We start from the raw sequence: 27,650 nt of genomic DNA, 5'->3' as shown, positions 1-27,650 counted from the left end.
TTGGTAGCACAATTTCTTGAAATATAATATTATTGATCTCAAAGAAGAGATAAAGTATTAGTAGCCAAAATTGGGTATCTACACGACATAAATTGAGTATATATAATTTGATTAACACCCGAAAAAGCAAAAGGATAAAAAAAAAAGAAAAGAAAAGAAAGAAGGTAAACAACACCCAAGGTCGTTAAACTATTAGTAATTTTATGTTTTGGTCACTCAACTTCAAAAAAATTATAAAATGGTCATTGTACTATTTGAAAGTTTTCATTTAAGTTACAGACCTGTTAAAATCATTGTTGTATAATATTCATTGTTCGCATCACTTGTACCAATCAAAAGCTCTGATTTCTCTTCTCTTCGACAATTCAATTACTTTTTTATGAAACAACTTTAAACGTCACAAATCGGATTATCGAACAACTTTAAACAACTTTTTCATGAAACAACTTTCTTTTGTTAGATCGACTTGAATTTAAGGTACGTTATTGTACTTGTCGATGGGTATTAATCCATTATACTGATTATCGAATTATCACTTGGAGCTCACTAGTCGAACTTAAAAAAAAAAAACTTAACAGCCCAATGACTTAAATAAAATCTTTCGAATAATTCATTAACTTAAATGAAACTTTAGGATAGTTTAGTAACTATTTTATAATTTTTTAAAATTAAATAATAATTTAGTTACTTTAAGTATAATTTACCCAAAAAAGACAGCAACCTTTTTCAGTTTCAATTCACATTGTACTTTTCTCATGTTTTTAAATCCAAACCAGCAATTTTCATACATTTTCATCAATAATTTGTTTGACAAATATTGTCAGCTTCATTTTTATTACAAAATTAAAAACCAAATAAAATAGAACCATCATCGTCTGATTCTCGTATCGATTATCGAACTATCGCTTAGAGATCACTAGTTGAACTTTAAAAAAAATTTAACAACCCAATGACTTAAATATAATCTTTTGAATGGTTAATTAACTTAAATGAAAACTTTAGAATAATTTAGTAATTATTTTTTGACTTTTTGAAATTAAGTGACTAAAATGTAAATCTACTAATAATTTAATGACTTTGAGTACAATTTTCCCAAAAAAGACAGCAACCCTTTTCAGTTTCAATTCACATTGTACTTTTCTCATGTTTTTATATCCAAACCAGCAATTTTCATACATTTTTCATCAACAATTTCTTTGACAAATATTGTCGGTTTCATTTTTATTACAAAATTAAAAACCAAATAGAATAGAACCAATCAGAAACTTATTACATATCACAATCATGTCATAAATTTTTCATGTATAAACACTTTGAATTTTCCCTCATTTTCCCACATAAACTTTTTCCATTTTCTTTTTCAAAAGACACCCACTTTTCTTCAGTTAGAACCCAGATTTTCTTTTCTTCAAAGTTCTCAGTTTTTTGAACTTTTCTTTTAGACAATGAATGGGGGTTCATTGGGGATTCGTTCAGGGAGTTATAGTTCTTTAGATAAAAAACAGCAACAAAATGATGTCTTGTTACCAATTCAAACACCTTCAACGACAAAAACTAAACCTTATTCGAAAATGTTTAAAGACAAGGAGAAATTGTTTCATTGGGCCTGTAAATTTGCTGGTCGGAAAAGAGTTAGGATGTTTCTCCTTTTAGCCATTTCAGCTGCTGTTTTTGTTTGGGTTTTCTATGTCGGCAAAGGTTGGTTCCTTATGACTGTTCTTCGTTTACTTTGTGTTTGAAAATTATGTAATTGTTTTATATTGATTTGTGAATTTAGTGCTTAGTAAATGTTTGATGATTCTAACTCAATTGAAATTGCTGGTAAAATTATCATGGAGTCCTCCAGGTGTGAAATCAGAAAATTTTTAGGGGTCAAAATTAAATTTAAATTTTTATAATAGTAAAAATGTAATTTCATCATTTTAATACATTATATATTTATAATTTTTAAAGGATTATATCATATTTTATACTTTTAGAGGGGTCAAAATATAATTTTATATTTATTAATTTAAAATTTTAAAGAGCCTAAATAGAAAATTTTCTATTTTAGGGGACTAAGTTCCTACAACCCCCTAGTTTCACCCCTGGAGTCCTCTATTCTAGGAGTCATATTGTATCTTGTCCTTTTGCAATTTAGCTATTGTATATTAGATCAAAGAGCGAACTGATTTTTCCGTTAAAATTTTGTGTATGTATGTCAGCATGAGACACATGACACGACATGTATCATTGCTTGGTTATTTCGTTAACCATGTTAGTTTTTAACAATATAAATTAATGTTTGATCTAATGTATAAGGATAAATTTGTTCATTTTTTTTAGTAGAGTGGTAAAATGCAATCTGACTTCTAGTATAATATATCATACTACATGTACCAATTCAGTGCCTAATGTTTGATGATTCAACTCAATTGAAATTGCTATTTGTTAATGGTAAAAATATCATAGAGGCCCTCGTATTAAGAGTCAGATTACATTTTGCTCATTCGATTAAAAAATGAGCAATTTAGTCATTGTAAGTTAGACCAAAGAGCGAATTGGTCATTCTATTAAAAATTTCATTCATTTTCACTGTTAAAAATCAACCTATGTATGTTAGCACGAGACACATATGGGACGTTATGTAATATTGTCTGGTTATTCTGTTAACCACGTCAGTTTAATAATACAAATAGATAAAATTTTTAATAGAAATGATCAATTCTTAATATATAAGAACTAATTTGTCCTTTTTTTAAGTAGAGGGGGCAAAATGCAATCCAACGTCTAAAACAACAGTCTCCATGATACTTTTACCGTTTGTTAATGTATTTGACTCCGATGTTATTGTTTGACACAGATATGATTCGATTTTTCAAAATTTCAATGTATTTAAAGTATCTTTTGAGGTAGAATATTTCAAGAAAAATGAAAAGTTGGAGCTATATATATGTATTTCATTTTTTTATTTATACGTGAATTTGAATATATTCCATTGCTTTGTTTATAGATGAAGATCAAGAAAATCACAATGGGCATAAGGTAAATGATAGTTTGCCTCTAAACAGTTCCGAAACTCCTCCAATGAACGAAGTGCAAACTGTCGGAATTGTAAATCGGGTGTCTTTTCCGATCGATGTGGAAAGAACTGAAGTTCGAGTAATGCCTCCGCCGCCGCCTTCGTATTTTTTAGGCTATACTCTTCCTCCAGGGCATCCTTGCAACAGTTTCACTTTACCCCCGCCACCGGCCGATAAAAAACGGACTGGGCCACGTCGTAAGTCTTTTTTTATTCTCGATTTTATTCGACATTGCGAATTCGGGTTTTCCCTTGTTGAAACATTGTTTACGTACAGCTTGTCCTGTATGTTACATTCCTATGGAGGAAGCTATCGCCTTGATGCCGAAAGTCCCGTCATTTTCGCCCGTAGTTAAAGATTTAACATATGTTTACGAGGAAAACTTGAATAAAGAGACGGAGTTCGGAGGTTCCGACTTTGGTGGGTATCCTACTTTGAAGCAACGGGATGATTCATACGATATAAGAGAGTCAATGAATCTGCATTGCGGGTATGGTTCACTAACATGATTTGGTATTATATTTTCAATTTAGTTTTTGATTGATCACTTTTTGTCGTGTGCATTTGCCAGATTTGTTAAAGGAAGAAAACCCGGACATGGGACAGGGTTTGATATCGATGACAACGATCTTCTCCATATGGAACAATGTCGTGGAGTGGTTGTTGCATCGGCAATATTCGGTACCAAAACCGTATTACCATGTTGGAACCCATGATTTTTTATCGAATAATCCGATTTTTCTTTTCAGGAGCTTTCGATGTCATACAACAGCCGAAGAACATTAGCGAATATTCCAAACGAACCATATGCTTCTATATGTTTGCGGATGAAGAAACCGAAGCCGATTTGAAAGCTAATGGTGGTCTAGACGAGACTAGGAAGATCGGAGTGTGGAGGATCGTTGTTGTCCGTAATCTTCCTTACACCGATGGAAGACGCAACGGAAAGGTAAGCATTTAAAATCGGAGTTATAGAATTTGAGTTTAGTATATGATGATGATGATGATGATGATGATGAATATGGTCTGTCTTGCTATAATAGATTCCGAAGCTTCTAACGCATAGGCTATTTCCGAATGCTCGTTTTTCTTTATGGATTGATGGGAAACTTGAGCTTTTTGTTGATCCATATCAAATTCTTGAGAGGTACTCGGAATTTCCGTCCAGTTTCTGTATGTTAGCCTGATTTCCGGGCGAACATTCGTTTACTCCGAGTCTTCTTTTCCAGGTTTCTATGGAGAACGAATGCCACTTTCGCAATTTCTAGGCATTATAAACGCTTTGATGTATTCGATGAAGCCGAGGCAAATAAAGCTGCTGGCAAATACGATAACGCCTCCGTCGACTTTCAAGTCGATTTCTATAAAAAGGAGGGTCTAACCCCATATTCCGAGGCTAAACTTCCCATCAAGAGTGGTAAAGTACACGACTTGCTCGGATTATTTCGTTTCGACCCATATCTCTTTCAGCTTCAACTAATGAACTTGACCGGTTTTGCAGATGTTCCCGAAGGATGTGTGATAATACGAGAACATGTTCCGATTAGCAACCTCTTTTCTTGTCTTTGGTTCAATGAAGTCGATCGTTTTACTTCTCGAGACCAAATTAGTTTCTCAACCGTTAGAGACAAGATCGCGGCGAAGACAGGTTGGATGGTTAACATGTTCTTGGATTGTGAACGCCGTAACTTTGTCGTTCAGGTATTTATTTTCCGGCTTTCGTTTTAACAATGCAATTAATGTGTATCGGAAATCCGAGTTCCGAACATGCTTCGATTTTACTGCATGATAACCCGATTCTTTTCCTTTTTACTTGTAGCAATATCATAAGGAAGTTTTAGCGTATTTGGCTCAAATGGCTCCTCCTGTTATTAATCCGCCACCGCCGCCGACGTCGTCACGGTCTTTCGTCCGATGATCCACCAAGGATTTTCGCACTCAAAACTTCGGATGAAAGGAACAAGAACATGGGTTTAAATTAAAAGAAATAAAAAAGAGAGTCCTTTTTCAGGAAAATTTCCATTTTTTTCACCCAATTTTTCATTCTTCTTTTTGTTGTATATAAAATATAGTCCCCAAATAATTATAATTATGATTATAATTATAATATATATATATATATATATATATATATATGATTGCCACCAAAATTATTGTAATTTAATAGCCATATTTATGTCTCCTCTTTGGAAGATAATAAAAAATCAATAAATTTTACATTAATCTTTTTTAATTATTTTCTAGTTTGCTGCATTTTGTCTTATAAATGTAATTGGTTAAATTCCTGTCAAGTCCCTGTATTATAGGTTGAAAAGTAAATTAGTCACTTTACTATAAAGTATGGGACTCCAAAATTTTTGAAAATTTTAATGGACCTTTGCATAATTTTTGAAAATTCCATTTAGACTTCTCTAAATTCTTTTGTAAATTGTTATTAAACCTCAAAATCTTTTGAAAGTTTTAATTAGACTTATTAAAACTTTTGAAAATTTTCATTAAATACCGTAAATTTTATAAAAATTTAGTAGACCTAAAACAAAACAAGTAACATGTAAAAAATTAGCAAATTCTAAAATATTGCAAGGACTAATTTGCTTGTTTTTATCAAATTTTATGATTTTGCTCCCCATTCAAATTTCGGATTTAGTCTCCATACTTTAAATTGCTATATATTGACTTGTATATTTTTATAATGTCATTACTTAATCGAGACAGTTAACCCTATTAATTATTTCGGTTAGAAATACTAATGTGGATTTTTCTTACGAACACCATTTCTAAAACAAAACAATTAATGTAAGCCTGATAAGTTAGAATGTGTATTTTCTAAAGAAAGTTGTATACTATATTAGTATTTTAACTGAAATAGTCGAGATTAGCTATTTGGATTAATTAATTAAGTTATAAAAAATGGATTAAATTATACAAAATTAAAGTATAAAGATTAAATCTCAAATTTGAACATAGTAAAAGGACCAAAACTAATATTTAACCATCAAATGTACGAGAACTAAATTTCGACTAATTTACTCTAATAGGTCCGTAGTTTAACCAATATTGTAAGTCACTTGCAATTTAAGAATAGGATTAAATGAAAAGTTGGTCCTCAAACTATAACACTTTTCCCCCTTAGGTACCTAAATTTTTTTTGGTTAAAAGTAATACCTAAACTATAATTCCGTTACACTTTTTGATCCAACCGTTTGCTTCGTTAAACAAAATTTCATTGGTCAATTATTTTCTGACATGCAACAAAAAAGTTTAATTTTGAATTTTATCCTTCAATTTCTTTACAAAAACTAAAAATTTAACCCCTTCTACTTTATTTTGTCAGAAATTGGTCCTTTTTTGAAAAAAAAAAACAATTGGAGCACAATATTAAACCTTGTTGTTAAATCACTACCTTGAAAATCAATAGTTGAGCAATTTATATAGAAAGAAGTTGCAAAAATCAGTAGTTCAACGATTTATATGTAACAAATTTTAAAAAAAATTCATAGTTCAAGTTCATGTGTTTATCAACGATTTGACTAATTTTTCGGTTTTCGTAGAGTGTGAAAATCCAATTTTGATTAAGTTGTCAATTTTTTAAAGCGGTGGATGAAATTCACAATTAAATTAAAAATATACGAATATATAAAATATGTAACTATGACATCAATTCAAATTTTATATGTATTTAGACATCACATAAAATGATCATAATTGAGCCGAGCCGAGGTTATTAGCAGCAAGCTTGAGCTCAACTTGAAATTTAGGATACTCCGCTCAGGCTTGATCGAATATCAATTTTTAAGCTCAAGCTCAGTTCAAAGCATAATTGAACTGCTCGAGCTCAAGTTCGAGCTTAATTAATCTAAATTATCAATTTTCAGACTTAAACTCAAACTCGAACTGGATCAAGCCTGCTTGTACTTAAGTTCTTTCGATATAATAAGGGTAAAAATATAATTTCATAATATAAAATATATTAAAATAAAAGGCTCTATTAAATCTATAAACCATTTGAATCAAATATTATGGTACTTAAATTCGACTCAATCAATAACTCGAATTTTATCTCAATAATTATTCAATTAAATTCGAGTTTTTTTAATAATTCTAGTGCATTCACTTAACCTTAGCTGTGGGGCGAGGCACCTGTATTCCTGGTACCTTCTTCTTTTTTTTCTCTAGAGTTGTGTCGTTTTCATCCCATTTTTAGAACGTTTTAATTATGATGTATTTTGTGGTTGGAAAATTATTCAACGAATTTAAACAAATGCAACGTATATATATATATAAATGGTATAATGTTAAATTTAGTCTTTAATATTTACATATTTTAACAATTTAGTCCTTAACTTTTTAGCTAAATTTGGTCATCAACCTTTTAAAAAATAGAGTTAAATTTGACCATTAATCTTTTGAAAAGAGTCAAAATGATTTTTTTAATAAAAATACTGATAAATTGCTAAATTTTAAATGTGGTAGCCAACATGATAATTCAAATGTACTTCATTCTAATTTTAAAAAAATTTAAATATTTATTAACGTGTTATATAAAAAAAATAGTATCATGTCAGCATAAAATATATGTAAACTAGCATTCAGGTTGCCACGCTAACAATGTTAAAAAAATTAATGTTTTAGTTAGCATTTTTGTTTGAATGTTCAAGGCCCGGACCCAGCCTGACCTGTTTTTAAGTTTATAATACTTTATATTATGTTATTTTTATATATTATATAATTTAGAACACATTAAAAAATAAACTTATATTAAATATATAATACTACTGTAATGTAAACATTAAAATAATGTTAAGATGACTATATAAAAATTTTCAATAAATAAAAAATGTATAATATAAATATTTTTTAAAAAATAATTAAAAACAATATGGGCGAGCCTAAAATAGATTTTGGGTTAGTCTTTTGCAAATATGGGCAAGTTTGGACAAAATTTTAAGTTCATATTTTAGGCCGGGTTGGGTTTAGACAAGCATAATATATATTAATATCATGCTTATACCCGACCCAACTCATAAACATCGACCCAACTAAGTTAATTGCTAAAAGATCCATGTTTAAAAGTAGGTTTGATATACAAAATGTGTTCAATTTTATTAATTAACCAAAACAATCTAAATCTAAATTTGGTCATTCTATTTTTTCAAAGACCATACTCCTCTTATTATAGAATTATAATAAAATATATTATAATCTGAATTGAAGTCTAATCCACTCTGATGACTCGAAATTCGATCGGAAAAACCCCTCTTTATATAAATTTCTAAAAACACTCTTTAGAAGGGGACACCAGAACATCCTCCCCCTCCTTCTCCACTTCCGTTGATACTATGTATCAAAGCCTCTATTTTTTTAATTTTTTTTTGGGAATTTGATTCTTTTATGATAAAAGAATAATTAGGGCACAATATTAAACTTTATCATTAAATCATTGATTTGAAAATCAACAATTCAAAAATTTATATATAAAAATTTGCAAAAATCAATAGTTCAATAATTTAAATGTAATAAATTAACAAAAATCAGTAATTCAAGTTCATATGTTTACAAACCGTATAACTAATTTCTCGATTTTCATAAAGTATAAAAATCCAATTCTAATTAAGTTATCAATTTTCATAAAGTAGAAGAATGAGGTTCAAAATTAAATGAAAAAATATGTGAATATAATACTAGTATATGGAAGATGTAATTATGGCATTAATATAAGTTTTATATGTATTAAATATCACATAAAAATAACTAAATGTAGGGTGTAATAGAGTTGAGTTGAATAGTAGTAAATTCGAGCTCAATCGACCATTAATTTTTAAGCTCGAGTTAGGCTTGGGACATAGTTTGAGCTACTTGAACTCAAGCTCAATTATTCATACTCAAGCTCGATTAAGCCAGTTCATATTCAAGTTTGGCCTTTTTTGTACTAATTAAATTCTTTTTATATAATAAGGGTAAAAATATAATTTCATAATATAAAAATATATTCGAATGAAAAGCTCAATTACACTTGCAAGCCATCCGAATCAGATATTATGGTTAGGGGAGAGCAATTTTCAGTTAAAATCGAAAAGGCCGACCCAATCGATATATCGGTTTGGGCGAGTTAAGTAGTTTTCTCGATTATGGGTTCGGTTTTGTTTGTGTTTTCGGTCAGTTATCGATTTTTGAATTCTCAAACCGACTCTACTGAAAAACTGACTTAATTTAATATTGTTTAATTATTTAAAATATTTATTATTTATTATTTTTATAATATATATTATCCAAGCCCAATACCTATAGTTGATAAAGTCAATTAACCGACCGACCTAAAGTTGGTTCAACTCTATAGGTTCTTGAGCTCTAATTCGACCGAGTCAGTTTTTGTAGATTATTGTCGGTTAAGCCTGTTTAATAAAAAAAAACAACACTATAACTTTGAAGAGGACATTATTAAAATAGATAATCACGAACTCCAAATATAAACCGTAAAACGTAGTTAAAAGTTACCCTAAAAAAAGGATAGCTATGATACTAGTGCATTCACTTAACCTTAGATATGGGGCGAGGCATCTATACTCCTAGTACTTCCTAGTAGTTTGTTTCTAAGGTTGCGTCGTCTTCATTCCATTTTTAAAACGATTTAATTATGGTTAATTATACCATATATCTAATGGTTGAAATTTATTCATCAAATTTAAATAAATATAACATAAAAACCAATACATCATAAGTATCGAACTCGGTAAATTATATTATTAGTATTTTTTACTTAATTATATGAAAAGTTACAAAATAGTTATCTTACTATTAGTAAATTTTGTCTTTTTTTATTATTGTCGTGTCTTCTTTTTTTATTATTTCCGGCTAACGATGGCAACTTTTAAAATTTGCATAATAGTAACTTTAACCCTAAATATTTATACATTATGCTAATTTAGTCTTGATTCTAAAAAATCTAATCCTCAGCATTTATACATTGTATAATTTAATCTTTTTTGCTCAATTAAGCTCGTTTAACAATTTTCATACTCAAACTCGAGCACAATTAAGCTCATTTGTGTGGGATAATATGGATGTCATACACGTACACATAGATATAATAAGAATAATTATATGCTATTATTTATTATTATAAAATGTTAGCCCGGGCTTCAATTGTTAAATGAAGTATGAGTTAAATATGTGTAAATACTCTAATAACTAATTTGTAATCGATGATGGATTGATTAGAAATTCAGGTTATGCTCAAATTATACATAGATAACTTTTCTGACATATCTCATCTTTAGAAAAGAGAGTGCACATTCTCTAAAATACTTGTGTGTTAATTTGAAAGATCAAAATCACAAAATTTGAAGTTCTCAAGATATTGATGGATTCAGGTATACTTCCTCATCTAATTTTTATTCTTGATGATCTGAAATGACAAATCCTAAGCTACAATTCTAAATATTAAATCAGAGTTTTTACGGTTTTAACGGTTCATACTTAACTTCTTTCTATATAATAAGGCTAAAAAGAAAATTTCATAATATAAAATATATTAAAATAAAAAAGCTCGATTAGATTTATGAGCTGTTCAAATTGGGTATTACGATGCATAAATTTGACTCGATCAATAACTTTAATTTTATTTCGATAATTATTGCATCAAATTTAGATACCTTGCAACTACTGGTGGACATTCACTTAACCTTAGATGTACAGCAAGGCATCTATACTCCTAGTCTCCTAGTATTTCCTAGTTTTTTGCTTCTAAAATTACGTGGTTCTCGTTCCATTTTTAAAACGTTTTAATTATGGTTAATTATGGCGATAGATTTATTGGTTGAAAATTATTTATCGAATTTAAAACATGTATAGAAAGGCAAAATATCTCATCAACCTGTATGGTAGTTGCTACACTTACATCTTTAAAAATTTAATGTTTTAGTCAACATTTTGTTAAAGAAAAGTGATTTGATTGATTATTTTTAAAAGTTAATAGTAAAATTTAGTTAAAAAGAATAAGGACTAAATTGATAAAAATATAAACGTTAAAAGACTAAATCTAGAATTATTACATCATAAGTATCAAACTAAAACATTTCCTATTTCACATATATTTTTATACAGTAAAACATATCTCTTTCTTTGTCAAAAATTGTAACTGTATTATTCATAAAAATATATAAATATTAATATAAAATAAAGGGTAAATTACACTAGTAGTTACCTAGTTATTAATATTTTTTTATCATTCAATTATGAAAAGTTACAAAATGATCGCCTAATTATTTAATTTTGTTGTGATATCGAGGATTAATTTTTAAAGAATGAAAACGATAAAAATTATTATATTATATTTTGGATATTTTCATTTTTTGTATATTTTCAATCAAATTTATTTTTCAGCTTTTATGTGAAAAAAAGCAAACATGCAAAAAGGAAGAAGACCAAATTGCATAATATGTAAATATTGAAAGTTAGATTTTTAGAATCAAGATTAAATTGACACAACGAATAAATATTGAGGTTAAAGTTGTTATTATATTAATTTTAAAAGTTAATATCATTAGCCTAAAAATACAGTTAAATAATTAAATGACTAAAAATAATTTATTAATAGTTGGATGACTATTAATGCAATTTACCGATAATAAATACCGCGTAATGTAAACAAAAACATGTGATTCACAATTCATATTCAAGTATTTCAGTTTCCTGTTTGCTTATAAATTGAATACTTTTTTTTAAAGTTCCAATTCATAGTCACAAAGCAACTTTTGATTATCATTTTTAAGCTTTGAATTTGATTTGCTTTTATCATCAATGGCGGCAACTAAGATCGAAATTTCGGGTCCCAAATCTTTGTTTTCTAATGAATTTCTTTGCAATTCAACTACGTTGTTGATTTCAAGGAAGAGAAGAACAGTGAAAGTGAGGATGCCGGTGGCAGCGACAGCGGCTTTTACGGCGGTTCAAATGGAGGCGAAGCTCATCGAGCTTGATTCCATCAAGGTTATCCCCGAAACTCCGGTGCAATTCGCGGTGTCGGGTAAGGTAACGGTGGAATACGATGCGATGGAACAAATGAAGGAGTTGATGTTTAATTGGTGGGATTCTTCTAAAACCGCCATCGATGCTCAGAGAGGAGTGTTTTTACAGCTTGTTAGCTCTGATATTGACCCAAGTAAGCATTCTATTCATGAATGCCATTGGTCGTGGCGATGAATGATTTTGACTTTTTTGGTTAAAACCTAACATAAGACCCTGTACGTTTTTTAAATTTAGAATTTAGTCCCTATGTTTTTATTTTTAAGAATTTAGTCCCTCTACCTATGGAATTGAATTTAACAAAAACAAGTACAGGGACTAAATGCCTGAAAATCAAAGAATAGGGACTTTTTGCATAATTTATAATATTTTGTACGTTGAAAGCAAAATTGCTAATATGTTTTGAAATAAATGAAGGGACGGGGAAGGCGAAGGTAAGCAAAGAAGCCATATTAGATTGGTCCAGAGATCTGCCCATAAACGCCGATAAATTCGTCACTCACGAGGTTCAGTTCCTCGTCGACGGGAACTTTGGGGTCCCTGGAGCTATCCTCGTCACCAACAAGAACTCAAAGGAGTTCTATTTGAAAAGCATCACCCTCGAAGGCTTCCTTCATTTCGACTGCCAATCTTGGGTTCAACCGGAGAAGCTTCACCCAGAGAAAAGAATCTTCTTCACCAATAAAGCATATTTGCCAAATGAAACGCCAATGGGACTGAGAGAGTTGAGAGAGAAAGCATTAAGGGAATTGAGAGGGAATGGAGAGGGTGTTAGGGTTTTATCTGATAGAATTTATGATTACGATATTTATAATGATTTGGGTAACCCTGATAAAGGCCTTGAATTTGCAAGGCCGGATTTGGGTGGTCAACGTCGACCTTATCCAAGACGATGCCGTACTGGCCGTCCATCCACTAACTTAGGTGAGCTTAAATTTGTTTAGTTATTACTGTATGTATGAATATTATGTGAACGTCGGCAATTAATATATCGATGAAAACGGCACAGATCCCAAGTCTGAGTCTCCAGCGAACGAAATGATGCCGATGTACGTACCGAGAGACGAAGCATTCAGCGACGGGAAAAGGAGAACAGTCGATGCCGGAAGTCGGAAAGGGATGATGAACAATCTTTTTCCCTTCTTTAAACATTCGATTGAGGGTGACTCAATCAATTCCTTTGCCGATATCAATAATCTCTACAAAGAATCTCGAAACCGTTCGAATTTCCCAGTTGAATCCACGGCCGACGCTTTCAAATTCGACCCTCCTAATATTGTCTCCAGTAAGTTCCTTGTCCTTTAAATTCAGAAAAATATATTGAAATGAAAAACAATGTAATTTATGAGAAAAAAAATTTGCAGGGGAGGCTTCGTGTTGTTTACGAGACGATGAATTTGGTCGATTCACACTCGCCGGCATGAATCCCATAAGCATTGAAAGGCTCAAGGTATTTACATATGCATATATACATATACACTGAAAACTTTGGGAAATTCAACTCAGTGAGTTAATTCGGGGTTGTTTTGTGCATGTATATGATCAGGTATTTCCACCTGTAAGCAAATTGGATCCCTCCATTTATGGTCCAACTCAGTCAGCTTTGAGAGAAGAACATCTTATCTCTCATCTTGATGGCATGTCCGTTCAACAGGTAAGAAAAAAAGCTACGACATTGACTGTCTCGTTTGATTTCGCGAGTTGGCCTACGTTGATAGCATTTTTGCTATCACTACGTACGTAAAGTTTGGTTAAATTGCATATTACCTTTTTTTTCCCTAAAAAAATTAAATTAATCCATAAAAAGTAAATAATTTTTTTTGTTAAAAATTCTATTTCTAAAGTTAAAATCCAATGTGGTTGACAGAAAAACTAGTCAATTACATTTGATGTGTCATGTGTATCTCATGCTAACGTATATGAACCGACTTTTAATAATAAAAATGGATAGAATTTATAATAGAGGATCAATTTATTCTTTAATCTAACTTACAAGAACTAATTTGCTATTTTTTAAATAAAGAGGATAAAATGCAATTTAACTCTTAATACAAAGTCTCCATAATACTTTTACCTAACCTTATATCATTTATCTTAAAATTAATTTTGGTTAATTAAAACAATAAAATGTATTTATCTTTATTTTCAATTTATTATATTCATATTTGAAAATATATATATTAATATTTAAATGATTTTATAGTTAAATTATCAATATTTAACCACTAACTTAATGTATATTTTCATGGAACCAGAGAAAGAATTGTATAAAACTGTGATTCGACATCATGTTTATCTCTTTCTAATAAGAGAATGACAAATCAAATTTTTCCTAAATCAAATTTTATCTGATTTGTCATTCTCTAATTGTCATACAATCACTCCTCATATTCCTATCAATTCAAACATTATTGTACCTTGTTTGTCAAGACACTTCAATTTTACATTTTATTATTATGGATTTTATATGTTTATTTTGTTTTGATTTTTGTTCATTTTTTTTTGTTTTTTTGCAGGCAATTGAAAAGAAAAAATTGTTTACATTGGATTATCACGATGTGTTCCTTCCGTTTCTCAGCAGTATAAATGCTCATCCCAATCGAAAAGCTTATGCAACTCGGACTATTTTCTTGTTGACTCAGTTTGGTACTTTAAAGCCAATAGCTATTGAACTCAGCTTACCATCGACGAACCCTTTTAAGCCTTCAAAACAAGTGATTACACCTCCGGAGGATGCCACTTCTAACTGGCAATGGCAATTAGCTAAAGCCCATGTTTGCTCCAATGATTCCGGAGCTCATGAATTGATTCAACATTGGTTACGAACTCATGCATGCATGGAACCATTTATCATAGCAGCACGACGACATTTAAGTGTAATGCATCCGATCCACAAGCTTCTTCATCCTCACATGCGATACACAATGGACATAAATGCCAGAGCTCGTGAACTTCTCATTAATGCTGATGGAATAATCGAGTCTCTCTTTTCCACTAAAGAGTGTTCCATGGAGATTACTTCTCTTGCTTATAAAAACTGGCGTTTCGATATGGAATCCCTTCCTGCAGATCTTATTCGAAGGTATATACATATAGGGATTAGTTTGCAATTATTATATATAAGATAAATATGAATGAGAGCTGAATTTTACTTTTGTAATGCAGAGGGATTGCAGAACAGGACCCAACTGAGCCGCATGGCATAAAATTACTTATAGAAGACTACCCATATGCTAATGATGGGTTACTTATATGGTCAGCCATAGAGAGACTGGTTAAGGACTACGTGAACCATTATTACCCGGATTCAAATAGTATTCGATCTGACTCGGAACTTAACACTTGGTATTATGAGTCCACCAACGTAGGCCACGCTGATCTCCGCCATGAGACCTGGTGGCCAAAGCTCTCAACACCGGACGATCTCGTCTCGATCTTAGCCACCCTCATTTGGATTTCTTCAGCAAAACACGCTGCTCTCAACTTCGGACAGTACCATTACGGCGGCTACGTCCCCGTACGCCCACCCTACATGCGGCGTCTGATCCCAAACGAGGACGACCCGGAGTATTCAAATTTTGTTTCGGATCCAGAAGGGTATTTCTTGTCATCGTTGCCGAGCTTAAAAGAGATGACGTTTTTATTGTCAGTGCTCGATATGTTATCCACACATTCAGATGACGAAGAGTATTTAGGTGATCGAAAAGAGCTTTCAACATGGAGAGGGAACCCGGAGATTATTGAAGCTTTTTACAGGTTCTCAATGGAGATGAAAGCTATTGAGAAGGAGATTGATAGGCGAAATAGTGATCCAAAGCTTAGAAATAGATGTGGGGCTGGGGTTTCGCCTTATCAACTACTGGTGCCATTTTCGGGACCTGGAGTTTCTTGTAGAGGAGTGCCTAACAGCATTTCTATATGACTGGATCTTGGGACTTCTTTGTATAGAAATACAAATTAGCAATTTCTAGGGGCCAACCAATACAAAAGCAAAGCCTGAAGCTTTAATATTCAGCTCTGATTAAATTTTGGAGTGAAGTCGGGTAGGTGCAAAGCTTTTTTAGAGTTGTTTTCTTTCATTCTTTATTCAAATTCGAGATTTTACTTAAACAATATCAAATTCTTTACCGTTTCAATTCTACAAGAGTTGGTATATGTAATACAAATTTCTTTTGACTATAATTGTATCATATTTTAAGGCCTAAATAAAAAACGGGTCTCGAAATTGTATCATTTTTTCCACTTATGTATCTATACTTTATAGGTTATTGTGAAAAAAATAGAAATAAAATAAAGAACACACAAATTTTTATGTGGAAACCCTTTCGGGAAAAAACCAAGGGTAGAGGAGAAGAAACTATGTCGAATTCGAAAAAACTATATCTATTTATAGGCTTGTAAAGTCATATTCTAGTAAGACTAAAACAACTTATTCTAATCAATATCAAATAGATAGAATTTAATAAGGTTTAAAAAACCTTATTCTAAAATAAAATAAAATAAGTGTAATTCTATATGGATTATTCTTTTATTTTATTTTACCACTATATATTATTTAAATAAGGATTCGGGTCACTTAATTCTAACAATCTCCACCTTGACATGAATTCTCAATGAACAAGTTCTTCATCGCGAACTCTCAACGAACAAGTTCTCCACCTCTTCCATAAAACCCCTTAAAGGTTTAACTTTAACAATGAATACCAACCAAGTCTAAGCAATGCTCAAACTTGGTTATAGGAAGTGACTTAGTCATCATATCTGCAAGATTTTCATGAGTACTAATTTTGCTCACAACAATATCACCACGAGTAATAATATCACGAACAAAATGATACCGAACATCAATGTGTTTTGTTCTCTCATGAAACATTTGATCTTTTGTAAGAAAGATGGCACTCTGACTGTCACAAAATACTGTGTTGATTTAAAGGTCTTCATTGAGTTCACTAAAGAGTCCCTTCAACCAAATAGCTTCTTTACAAGCTTCAGTAATCGCCATGTACTCACCGACGTTGGTAAACAAAGTTAATCGTAGTTTGCAAAGTGACTTTCCAACTAATTGCACAACCTCTGATTGTAAAAACATAACCTGTGAGAGATCTTCTTCTATCAAGGTCTCTAGCAAAATCAGCATCAATAGACCCAATTATTCCATCTCTAGTTCTTCAAAACTGTAAGCAAACATTAGTAGTACCTCGTAAATATCTTAAAATATCTTAAAATCCACTAAACTGCTTTCCAATATTCTTTACCGGGATTCGCCATATATCTGCTAACTACACTAACTGCATATGATAAATCTGGACGTGAACAAACCATAGCATACATGAGAGATCCCACTGCACTAGAGTATGGAACATGTGACATGTACTCAATCTCATCATCTGATTGTGGAGACAAAGCCAATGAAAGTCTGAAATGGAAATGCTAAAGGAGTATTAATGTGAGCTTAGCACTCTGCATATTGAATTTGCAAAGAACTTTCTCAATGTACCCCTTCTGACTTAGGTACAATTTTCTTACTTTTCTATATCTGAGAATCTCCATACCAAGTATCTTCTTTACTGGTCCTAAATCTTTCATCTCAAATTCTTCACTTAGTAGGGTTTTGACCTTTCTTATCTCTCCTTTATCTTTTGCTGCTATCAACATGTCATCAACATAAAGAAGTAGATACCCAAAAGAGCCATCACTGTTTTTCTTAAAGTAAACACAACTGTCAAAACTATTTCTTTTGAAATCATGAGAAGTCATAAAGGAATCAAACCTCTTGTACCACTGTCTTGGTGGCTGTTTCAAACCGTAAAGGGACTTTTTCAGCAAGCAAACATAGTCCTCTTTTTTTGAGACTGTAAAACCTTTGGTTGTTGCCTGTAAATATCCTCCTCAAGTTTTCCATACAAAAATGCAGTTTTTACATCTAACTGCTTAAGCTCCAAATCATGCATGGCCACAATAACAAGCAAAGCTCGAATCGAACTATGCTTAGCAACTGGGGAGAACACATCTATGAAGTCCACTATTGGAATTTGACTGTAACCCTTTGCAACAAGCCTTGCTTTATATCTCAGTTCTTTAACTCCTAGAGTCCCTTCTTTCTTTTTAAACACCTATTTACAGCGAATAGTCTTTTTACCTTTAGGAAGTTTCACAAGATTCCATGTTCTGTTTTTGTGGAGTGATTTCATCTCCTCTTTCATAGCAAATATCCACTTTTCTAAGTCTTCACAGGTAACCGCCTCAGAATAATTAGATGGCTCTTGATTTGCATCTATATCTTCAGCCACATTTAAAGCATAAGTAACTAAATCAGCCTCAGCATACTTCTTTGGAGGTTTAATTTCTCTTCTAGTTCTGTTTTTGGCGATAAAGTATTGTGGTGAAGAAACAACTCTATTCTCAATTTTTGTACTGGCTTGAGGAGTCGATTCTGTATTAATCTGATATTCCACCTGCTTTTTTATTTTCTTTATTGGAAGAGTCTTTAAGAGATAAGTTAGGCAACATAGCAGTTTCATCAAAAACAACATCTCTGCTAATCAAAACTTTTCTATTTTTAGGACACCATAAGTTATACCCTTTTACACCAGCTTTATAACCAAGAAAAACATATTTAATGGATCTCGGTTCCAATTTTCCATTATCAACATTAGCATACGCAGGACACCCAAAGATCTTTAACTCGGAATAATTAGCAGGATTACCAGACCATACCTCTTGTGGAGTCTTTTTCTCAATGGCAATGTATAGAGATCAGTTGATCAAAAAACATGTAGTAGAGGCTGCTTCGGCCCAAAATGACTTTGGTAAGTTGGCATTTGACAACATACATCGAACTTTCTCCATGATCGTTCTGTTCATTCGTTCTGCAACGCCATTTTGCTGTGGAGTATGGCGAATTGTTAAGTGTCTCATAATCCCTTCTAACTTACACAATCTATTAAACTCATCAGAACAGAACTCTAAGCCATTGTCTGTGCAGAGGTATTTTATTTGTTTTCCCGTATGTTTTTAAATCATAATTTTCCAAGACTTAAATGCGAAAAACACATCGTTTTTCTGCTTCAAGAAGAACGCCCAAACTTTTCTGGAAAAATCATCAATAAAAGTTAGCATATAATTAGCTCCACCTATCGAAGGCACTCTGGATTACCCCCACAGATTAGAATGAATATTCTCCAACGTTCCCTTTGTGTTATTGATTCCTCTATTGAATCGAACTCTTTTTTGCTTTCCAAAAATACAGTGCTCACAGAAATTCAGTTTGCAAATTCCTTGCCTATCAAGAAGTCCTCTTTTGCTTAATTCTGCCATGCCATTCTCACTCATATGCCCTAGGCACATATGCCAAAGTTTAGTAATATCATCATCTGACAAGGAAGAGGAAGCAACAGCTGCATTACCAGTAACAGTAGAACCCTGCAAAACATATAATTTGGCAGACCTTGCAAAACATATAATTTGGCAGTCTTTCTCTGTCCTTTCATCACAATAAGGGAACCTTTGGAAATATTTAAAACCCCACTTTTAGCTGTGTATCTATACCCTTTTGAATCAAGAGTACTTAACGAAATTAAATTTCTTTTAAATTCTGGAACATGTCGTACGTCACTAATTGTTCTGACAACTCTATCAAATATCTTAACTTTAATTGTTCCAACACCTGCGATTTTGCACGAAGCATTATTTCCCATCAAAACAACACCTTCAGACACTGTTTTGTAAGTTGTAAATCAATCCCGATTGATACTCATGTGAAAGGTGCAGCCTGAATCAAGTATTCACTCATTGCTTACTTTAGAATCATTGACAGAAGCGATTAGAAGTTCACCATCGCTGTAGTATTCTACAACATCAGCTTAACCAGAATTTTCTGATTGTTTTCCCTTTTGATTCGCAGCCTCCCTTTTAATCTTATTCTGTAGCTTATAGCACTCAGATTTAATGTGTCCTTTCTTCTTGCAGAAGTTGCAAGTTTTACCTCTGATTGAAGACTTTGATCTACCCTTAAATTTACTGCGAGGATTCCGTTCCTGTGTCCTTCCATGATCATTATTAGCATTCTGATCTTATCTCCCATGAACAATGAGACCCTCTCTCTGAGAGTCGGGTTTAACCACAAAATGCTTTATCTTATCATAAAAGGTCAAAGAATCATAAACCTCATCAACTGTGAGAGACTTGCGGCTATATAAAATCGTGTCTCTAAAAGTTGAATAAGACGGGGGCAACGAACAAAGTAGAATCAACCCTATATCTTCCTTATCATACTGAACCTCTATGACCTCCAAGTTTGAGAGAATTTCTTTAAACACTGTTAAGTGTTCGTGTACAGACGCACCTTCCTCCAAACGATAAGTATAAAGACGCTGCTTCATATGCAACTTGTTTGTTAGAGTTTTCGACATATATATTTGTTCTAACCTCTTCCATAATGCAACGGCGGTCTTCTCTTTCATCACATCTTGCAAAATTTCATTGGACAAATGCAGATGTAATTGTGTTAACGCCTTTCGATCCTTATACTTCTTCTTTTCATCTGTTAATGTCGAAGGCATCTTATCCATCCCTAGCAGGGCATCCTCCAGATCCATCTGCGCAAGAACTGCTTGCATTTTAATTTGCCACAACGTAAATCTGGTGTTCTGATCCAACAGCGGAATTTCATTCTTCAAAGACACCATTGCCGTGATCGAGATGAACAATCCAAAAGCTCAGATACCAATTTGTGAAAAAAATAAAAATAAAATAAAGAACACATAAATTTTTACATGGAAACCCATTCGGGAAAAAACCACGGGCAGAGGAGAAGAAAATTCACTATGTCGAATTCGAAAAAATTACAAGAGAAATAGACTATGTCTATTTATAGGCTTGTAAAGCCATATTCTAGTAAGACTAAAACACTTTATTCTAATCAATATCAAGTAGATGGAATTTAATAAGGTTTAAAAAACCTTATTCTAAAATAAAATAAAAGAAGTGTAATTCTATATGGATTCTTCTTTTATTTTATTTTACCACTGTATTTTATTTAAATAAGGATTCGGGTCACTTAATTCTAACAGTTATTATGTATTGAGAGTTGTTAGCACTTATCTATTCACTGAGGAATTTGTAACTGTGAGGGCATTGATTTCGTAAACAAGTGTATTGCTTGGTTTATAACCTAAGTGTTCAGGGAGAAAACTTAGAGAAGAGAGATATAAATCTTTAAGTGTATAGGAGTATGGCATATGGCGTAAACAATTGTTGAACTTAACAAATACACAGTCAAATATATCATATGCGGTTCAACACTTGAGTCAATTTATGTAAAAGCTCAAGAAATCCCACTTTGAAGCAGCACTTCGGATTGTTCAGTGCATAAAGAAGAATCCAAGGCATTGGGTTTTGTTGGCTGCGATAAATAAAGCGCGGCTTGTTGCCTATTGTGATTCTGATTGGGCTGCATGTCCTATGTCTAGAAGGACAATCATTGGGTTTTGTGTTAAGCTTGAGGATTTGCTTGTTTCTTGGAAGTAAAAAAAGCAAAGTACAGTCACATGTTCGTAGCTGAAGCTAAGTATAGGAGTATGGCGTCGACAGTTGCTAAAATAGTATATGGTTGAATGGCCAATTAAAAGAAATATGTTTTGATAAGTTTGATTTAGACTTGTTATTTTTTGGCAGCCAAGAAGCACTTTAGATTGTAGCAAATCTTGTGTTCCATCGGCAGACTAAACACATTGAAATCGATTGCCATTTTGTAAGAGAATAAATACGAGATAGGTTGATTCAGATGCAACATGTGCGTACTGATGAGTAACTTGCAGATGTGATGATAAAGGTGCTTGGAGTCCAACAACATGATCAATATTTGATATCCAAGTTGGGGGTTAAAGATCTTTATCAAACTCCAACTTGAGGGAGAGTGTTGAAAGGTTAGCTGATAATTACTGGTTAGTTAGTGCTTTAATTTGTAATCTAACTAAAAATTGTTAATTGGTTAGTTGGTTAGGGGCTAAACTGTTACGTATAAATACACTATGAATGTAATTTAAAATATATTTGTTTTTCATTTAATGAAAGTTATTATTCTTTTCTCTTCTTCATGCTCTAGCTGTCGCATTTGCTATTCTACTTTGTTTCTCTTGTACTCATCAACAGCGTGTCATGGGTTGACTACGGTCATCGGTGTTTCTCAACGGGCTTAATAATCTCTCTAATAAATTTATTTTTTAGTAGAATTAATATATTTTATTAGATTCACAGTTAGCATAAATTTTTAAAAATCATTATTAAATAATTATATGATATACAATTTCATGATTTACATTTATAGATAAGCACAACTGAAATACAAAGCTATATTTCAACCTTAGCTTTTGTATTGGTTGGCTCCAAATAAAAAATTGAAGGTTTAGAATTTCCCAATTTTCAAATGGAAATGCTGTTAGGCACTCCCCTGCAAGAAACTCCAGGTTCCGAAGATGGCACCATTAGTTGATAAGGTGAAACCCCAGCCCCACATCGATTTCTAAGCTTTGTATCGCTATTTCTCTTCTCAATCTCCTTCTCAATAGCCTTCATCTCCATCGAAAACCTGTAAAATGCTTCAATGATCTCTGGGGCCCCTCTCCACGTTGAAAGCTCCTTCCGATCCCCTAAATACTCTTCATCTTCTGAATGTGTGGATAAAATTTCGAGCATTGACATCAAGAATGCCATCTCTCGTAACCTCGGCAACGATGACAAGAAATACCTTTCGGGATCAGAAATGAAATTTTGGTACTCTGGGTCATCCTCGTTCGGGATCAGCCGCCGCATGTATGAGGGGCGTACGGGGACATATCCGCCGTAATGGTACTGTCCGAAGTTTAGAGCGGCATGTTTTGCCGATGAAATCCAGATGAGAGTTGTTAGAATCGAGACGAGATCGTTTGGTGTTGAGAGGTTGGGCCACCAGCTTTCATGGCGGTGATCGGCGTGGCCTACGTTAATGGACTCATAATACCAAGTGTTGAGTTCCGGGTCAGATCGGATACTATTTGAATCAGGGTAGTAATAGTTGACGTAGTCCTTAACCAGTCTCTCAATGGCTGACCATATAAGTAACCCATCGTTGGCATATGGGTAGTCTTCTATAAGCAGTTTTATGCCATGCGGCTCAGTTGGGTCCAGTTCTGCAACCCCTCTGCATTACAAAAGCAAAATTCAGCTCTCGTTCATATTTATCTTATATATAATAATTGCAAAGTAATCCCAATATATATGCACCTTCGAATAAGATCTGCAGGAAGGGACTCCATGTCGAAGCGCCAGTTTTTGTAAGCAAAAGAAGTAATCTCCATGGAGCACTCTTTAGTTGAAAAGAGGGACTCAATTATTCCACCGGCGCTAATGAGGAGCTCACGAGCCCTAGCATTTATGTCCATTGTATATCGCATGTGAGGATGAAGAAGCTTGAGAATCGGGTGCATTGCACTTAAATGTCGGCGTGCAGCTATGATAAATGGTTCCATGCATGCATGAGTTCGCAACCAGTGTTGAATCAATTCATGAGCTCCAGAATCATTGGAGCAAACATGGGCTTTAGCTAATTGCCATTGCCAGCACGTAGTGGCATCAACGGGAGGCGTAATCACTTGTTTCGAAGGCTTAAAAGGGTTGGTAGACGGCAGGCTAAGTTCAATCGCTATTGGCTTCAAAGTTCCCATTTGAGTCAAGAAGAAAATCGTTCGAGTTGCATAAGCTTTTCGATCGGGGTGAGCATTTATACTGTTGAGAAACGGAAGGAAAGCATCATGATAATCCAATGTAAACAGCTTTTTCCTTTCAATTGCCTGGAAAAAAAAAAAAAACAAACATAAGACTCATAAATTAATAAAATATTGTAAAAGCATATTTTTATATACAATTATTATAATTATTTTTAAATTTGAAATCCAAGTGTAACAAGCAAGGTACAACGATTTTGAATTGATAGGGACCTGTTAATGTCCTCATGTTGGTTTCATGACAAATATATGTTAAAAACGATTTATATATGTTAATACAATGTGTACATATAGGACAAATGTATTCGTCAACAATATTTGTTTTAATGTAGAAATAAATAAAATTTTAATAAAAAATTAATTTATTCTTTTAATATAAATTCATAGGAATTAATTTACTAATTTTTTTGAGAAAAGGATAAAATATAATGTAAATTAACTCGTAGCTATATGATATTTTGATCAAAAGTTTCGTATGTAGTGATAGTAAAGTTGCTATCAGCGTAGGCCAACTCGCAAAATCAAACAAGACAGTCAATGTCGTAGCTTTTTCTCTAACCTTTTGTACGGTCATGCCGTCAAGATGAGAGATAAGATGTTCTTCTCTCAAAGCTGACTGAGTTGGACCATAAATGGAGGGATCCAATTTGCTTACAGGTGGAAATACCTGATCACATACATGCACAAAACAACCCCAAATTAACTCACTGAGTTGAATTTCCCAAAGTTTCAGTGTATATATATATGTATATGTAAATACCTTGAGCCTTTCAATGCTTATGGGATTCATGCCGGCGAGTGTGAATCGACCAAATTCATCGTCTCGTAAACAACACGAAGCATCCCCTGCAATTTTTTTTTGTCGTAAATTACATTATTTTTCATTTCAATATATATATATATATATCTGAATTTAAAGGAAAAGAACTTACTGGAGACGATGTTTGGTGGGTCGAATTTGAAAGCATCGGCTGTGGATTCAACTGGGAAATTCGAATGGTTTCGAGATTCTTTATAAAGATTATTGATATCCGCAAAGGAATTGACTGAGTCACTTTCAGTTGAATGTTTAAAGAAAGGGAAAAGATTATTCATCATCCCTTTCCAGCTTCCGGCATCCACTGATCGTTTTTTCTCGTCAACGAATGCTTCGTCTCTCGGTACGTACATCGGTGTCGTTTCGTTTACGGAAGACTCAGACTTGGGATCTGCGTCGTTTCCATCAAAGTTAATTAGCGTCCAACGTTCGTACAATAATGAAGAGCATCTTTAAATATAGCTTTACCTGATTTTGTGGAAGGACGACCAGTACGGCATCGTCTCGGATAAGGTCGACGTTGACCACCCAAAACCGGCCTTGCAAATTCAAGTCCTTTATCTGGATTTCCCAAATCATTATAAACATCATAATCATAGATTCTATCAGATAAAACCCTAACACCCTCTCCATTCCCTCTCAATTCCCTTAGTTCTTTCTCTCTCAACTCTCTCAGTCCCATTGGCGTTTCATGTGGCAAATATGCTTTATCGGTGAAGAAGATTCTTTTCTCTGGGTGAAGCTTCTCCGGTTGAACCCAAGATTGGCAGTCGAAATGAAGGAAGCCTTCTAGGGTGATGCATTTCAAATAGAACTCCTTTGAGTTCTTGTTGGTGACGAGGATAGCTCCGGGGACCCCAAAGTTCCCGTCGACAAGGAACTGAACCTCGTGAGTGACGAATTTATCGGCGTTTATGTGCAGATCTCTGGACCAATCCAATATGGCTTCTTTGCTTACCTTCGCCTTCCCCGTCCCTTCATTTATTTCAAGACATATTAGCAATTTTGCTTTTAACGTACAAAATATTATAAATTATGGAAAAAGTTAAATTGTAATATTTAAAAACTTGTAATTTAGTCCCTCTAGTTGTTTTTGTTAAATTCAAGTCCATAGGTAGAGGGACTAAATTCTAAATTTTAGAAACGTACAGGGACTTAGGTTTTAACCAAAAAAGTCACAATCATTAATCTCCATGACAAATGGCATTTCATGAATAGAATGCTTACTTGGGTCAATATCAGAGCTAACAAGCTGTAGAAACACTCCTTTGTGAGCATCAATGGTGGTTTTAGAAGAATCCCACCAATTAAACATCAACTCCTTCATTTGTTCCATCGCATCGTATTCCACCGTTACCTGACCGGAGACGGTGAATTGTACCGGCCTTTCGGGGATAACCTTGACGGAATCAAGCTCAATGAGCTTCGCCACCATTTGAACCGCCGTAAAAGCCGCTGTCGCGGCCACCGGCTTCCTCACTTCCACTGTTCTTCTCTTCCTTGAATTCAACAACGAGGTTGAATTGGAAAGAAACTCATTAGAAAACAAAGATTTGGGACCCGAAATTTCAATCTTAGTTCCCGCCATTGATGATAAAGCAATTCAAGTTCAAAAGCCAAAGAATATTCTCAAGAAGAAATGGTTTCTCGTTGTCTGCGACTTTGAACGGAACATAAAATGTTCAATCCTATTTATAGGCAAAGGGAACTGAAATTTTGAAGGTAAAATTCTATATGAAGTCCTTATACTATGCATTTTTTGTGGGTTTAGTCCCTCTATTATAATTTAATATTTTTTTCAATTTGTGTATTTTCATGTGTAAGGCCAATTTTTCGTTGATTTATCTAAAAAAATTGATGTGATATATTTTCTAAAACATTTTATTTTTCTAAAACATTCTATTTTTCTAAAACATGTGATGAAATGATATATCACTAGTTTTTCTTCTTCTTTTTATATGCCAGCAATTTTTTTAGTAAACTATAAAAATAGTTATTTTTGTTTGTCTCGAGTTATATTTTAGTCACTTATGTTTGAAATGTTACGTTTTAGTCACTTACGTTATCGTGTTGTAATATTTTAGTCACTGAGTTGTTAATTGCCATTAGCAGTATAATTATAAGCTGACGTGTGGTACGTTAAATCATCATTTCAAATAAAAATTTTAGGTTAAATTATACTTATTTTTAGTTTGATTCATACTGTTTCATGAGTCCATCGATTTTTTGTCTTGCTCTGAACTGTTGTATCAATCGATTATTCATCCAATCAATCTGACCGACTAACTAATCTAGTCTAGTTTCAACAACCTTGGCATATTGTATAAAAAATGCCAAGATGTATAGGACACATGACGTGTTTTGTAAAAAATAAACCACGTCAAATTATTAAAAGAAAATTAGCCTCCAAGGAGTAAAGAGACTAGAAACTATGGAATTATAATTGAGAGACTTAATCCACTAAAAATACAGTAAAAGTATCATAAAGGTCCCTGTATTAAGAGTTGTATTGCATTTTGCTCTTTCTACTGAAAAATAGATAAATTAATCATTATACATTAGATTAAAGAGCAAATTAGTCATTTTAAAAAAAATCCAATCCATTTTTACTATTAAAAACCGTTCTTTATACATAAAAAATAAGGTATACATGGCTTACCACGCATCACAGTCTGGTTTTTCTATCAGCCACATCTGTTTTTAACAATAAAAATAGATGAAATTTTTAATAGAATCAATCATTTTACTCTTTAATTTAATATACAAAGATTAACTTATCCAATTTTTTAGTAGAAAGAACATACGCTTTATAGGCTCACGCAGGGGGCGGAATTAAATTTATATTTTTACGATTTGAAAAATATAATTTCATCATTTTAATAGTCTATATCTTTATAATTTTTAAAAGGTTAAATTAATTTTTATCTTTTAAAGAGGCCAAAGTGCAATTTTACCATTACTAATTTAAAATTTATAAGTTATAAA

At 32.7% G+C, this 27,650-nt stretch overlaps 3 protein-coding genes across 3 annotated transcripts; 2 read left to right on the top strand and 1 right to left on the bottom strand.

Annotated features, from left to right (window-relative positions):
* Positions 1 to 1,266: 1,266 nt before the first annotated feature.
* LOC108482736 (probable hexosyltransferase MUCI70) lies at positions 1,267 to 5,078 on the top strand. Its single transcript, XM_017785855.2, has 9 exons — positions 1,267 to 1,698; positions 2,993 to 3,259; positions 3,339 to 3,552; positions 3,634 to 3,743; positions 3,812 to 4,011; positions 4,106 to 4,209; positions 4,292 to 4,479; positions 4,564 to 4,763; positions 4,882 to 5,078. The coding sequence occupies exons 1-9, from the start codon at positions 1,446 to 1,448 to the stop codon at positions 4,978 to 4,980; spliced, it is 1,635 nt and encodes a 544-aa protein (XP_017641344.1). The 5' UTR covers positions 1,267 to 1,445; the 3' UTR covers positions 4,981 to 5,078.
* Positions 5,079 to 11,724: 6,646 nt separating this feature from the next.
* Positions 11,725 to 16,206, top strand: LOC108481129 (linoleate 13S-lipoxygenase 3-1, chloroplastic-like). The gene is made up of 7 exons (XM_017784296.2): positions 11,725 to 12,222; positions 12,504 to 13,010; positions 13,096 to 13,371; positions 13,451 to 13,536; positions 13,633 to 13,740; positions 14,603 to 15,168; positions 15,252 to 16,206. The coding sequence occupies exons 1-7, from the start codon at positions 11,862 to 11,864 to the stop codon at positions 16,006 to 16,008; spliced, it is 2,661 nt and encodes an 886-aa protein (XP_017639785.1). The 5' UTR covers positions 11,725 to 11,861; the 3' UTR covers positions 16,009 to 16,206.
* Positions 16,207 to 22,353: 6,147 nt separating this feature from the next.
* Positions 22,354 to 26,329, bottom strand: LOC108481128 (linoleate 13S-lipoxygenase 3-1, chloroplastic-like). The gene is made up of 7 exons (XM_017784294.2): positions 25,893 to 26,329; positions 25,134 to 25,640; positions 24,781 to 25,056; positions 24,609 to 24,694; positions 24,408 to 24,515; positions 23,349 to 23,914; positions 22,354 to 23,265 (listed from the first exon to the last, which is right to left on the bottom strand). The coding sequence occupies exons 1-7, from the start codon at positions 26,251 to 26,253 to the stop codon at positions 22,509 to 22,511; spliced, it is 2,661 nt and encodes an 886-aa protein (XP_017639783.1). The 5' UTR covers positions 26,254 to 26,329; the 3' UTR covers positions 22,354 to 22,508.
* Between the last annotated feature and the right edge of the window lie 1,321 nt (positions 26,330 to 27,650).

Source organism: Gossypium arboreum, chromosome 6, assembly GCF_025698485.1.
Source record: "Gossypium arboreum isolate Shixiya-1 chromosome 6, ASM2569848v2, whole genome shotgun sequence".
NCBI lineage: Eukaryota > Viridiplantae > Streptophyta > Magnoliopsida > Malvales > Malvaceae > Gossypium > Gossypium arboreum.
Note: the sequence above shows the minus strand (reverse complement) of the source record. Positions and strands in the feature narration are given on the sequence as shown.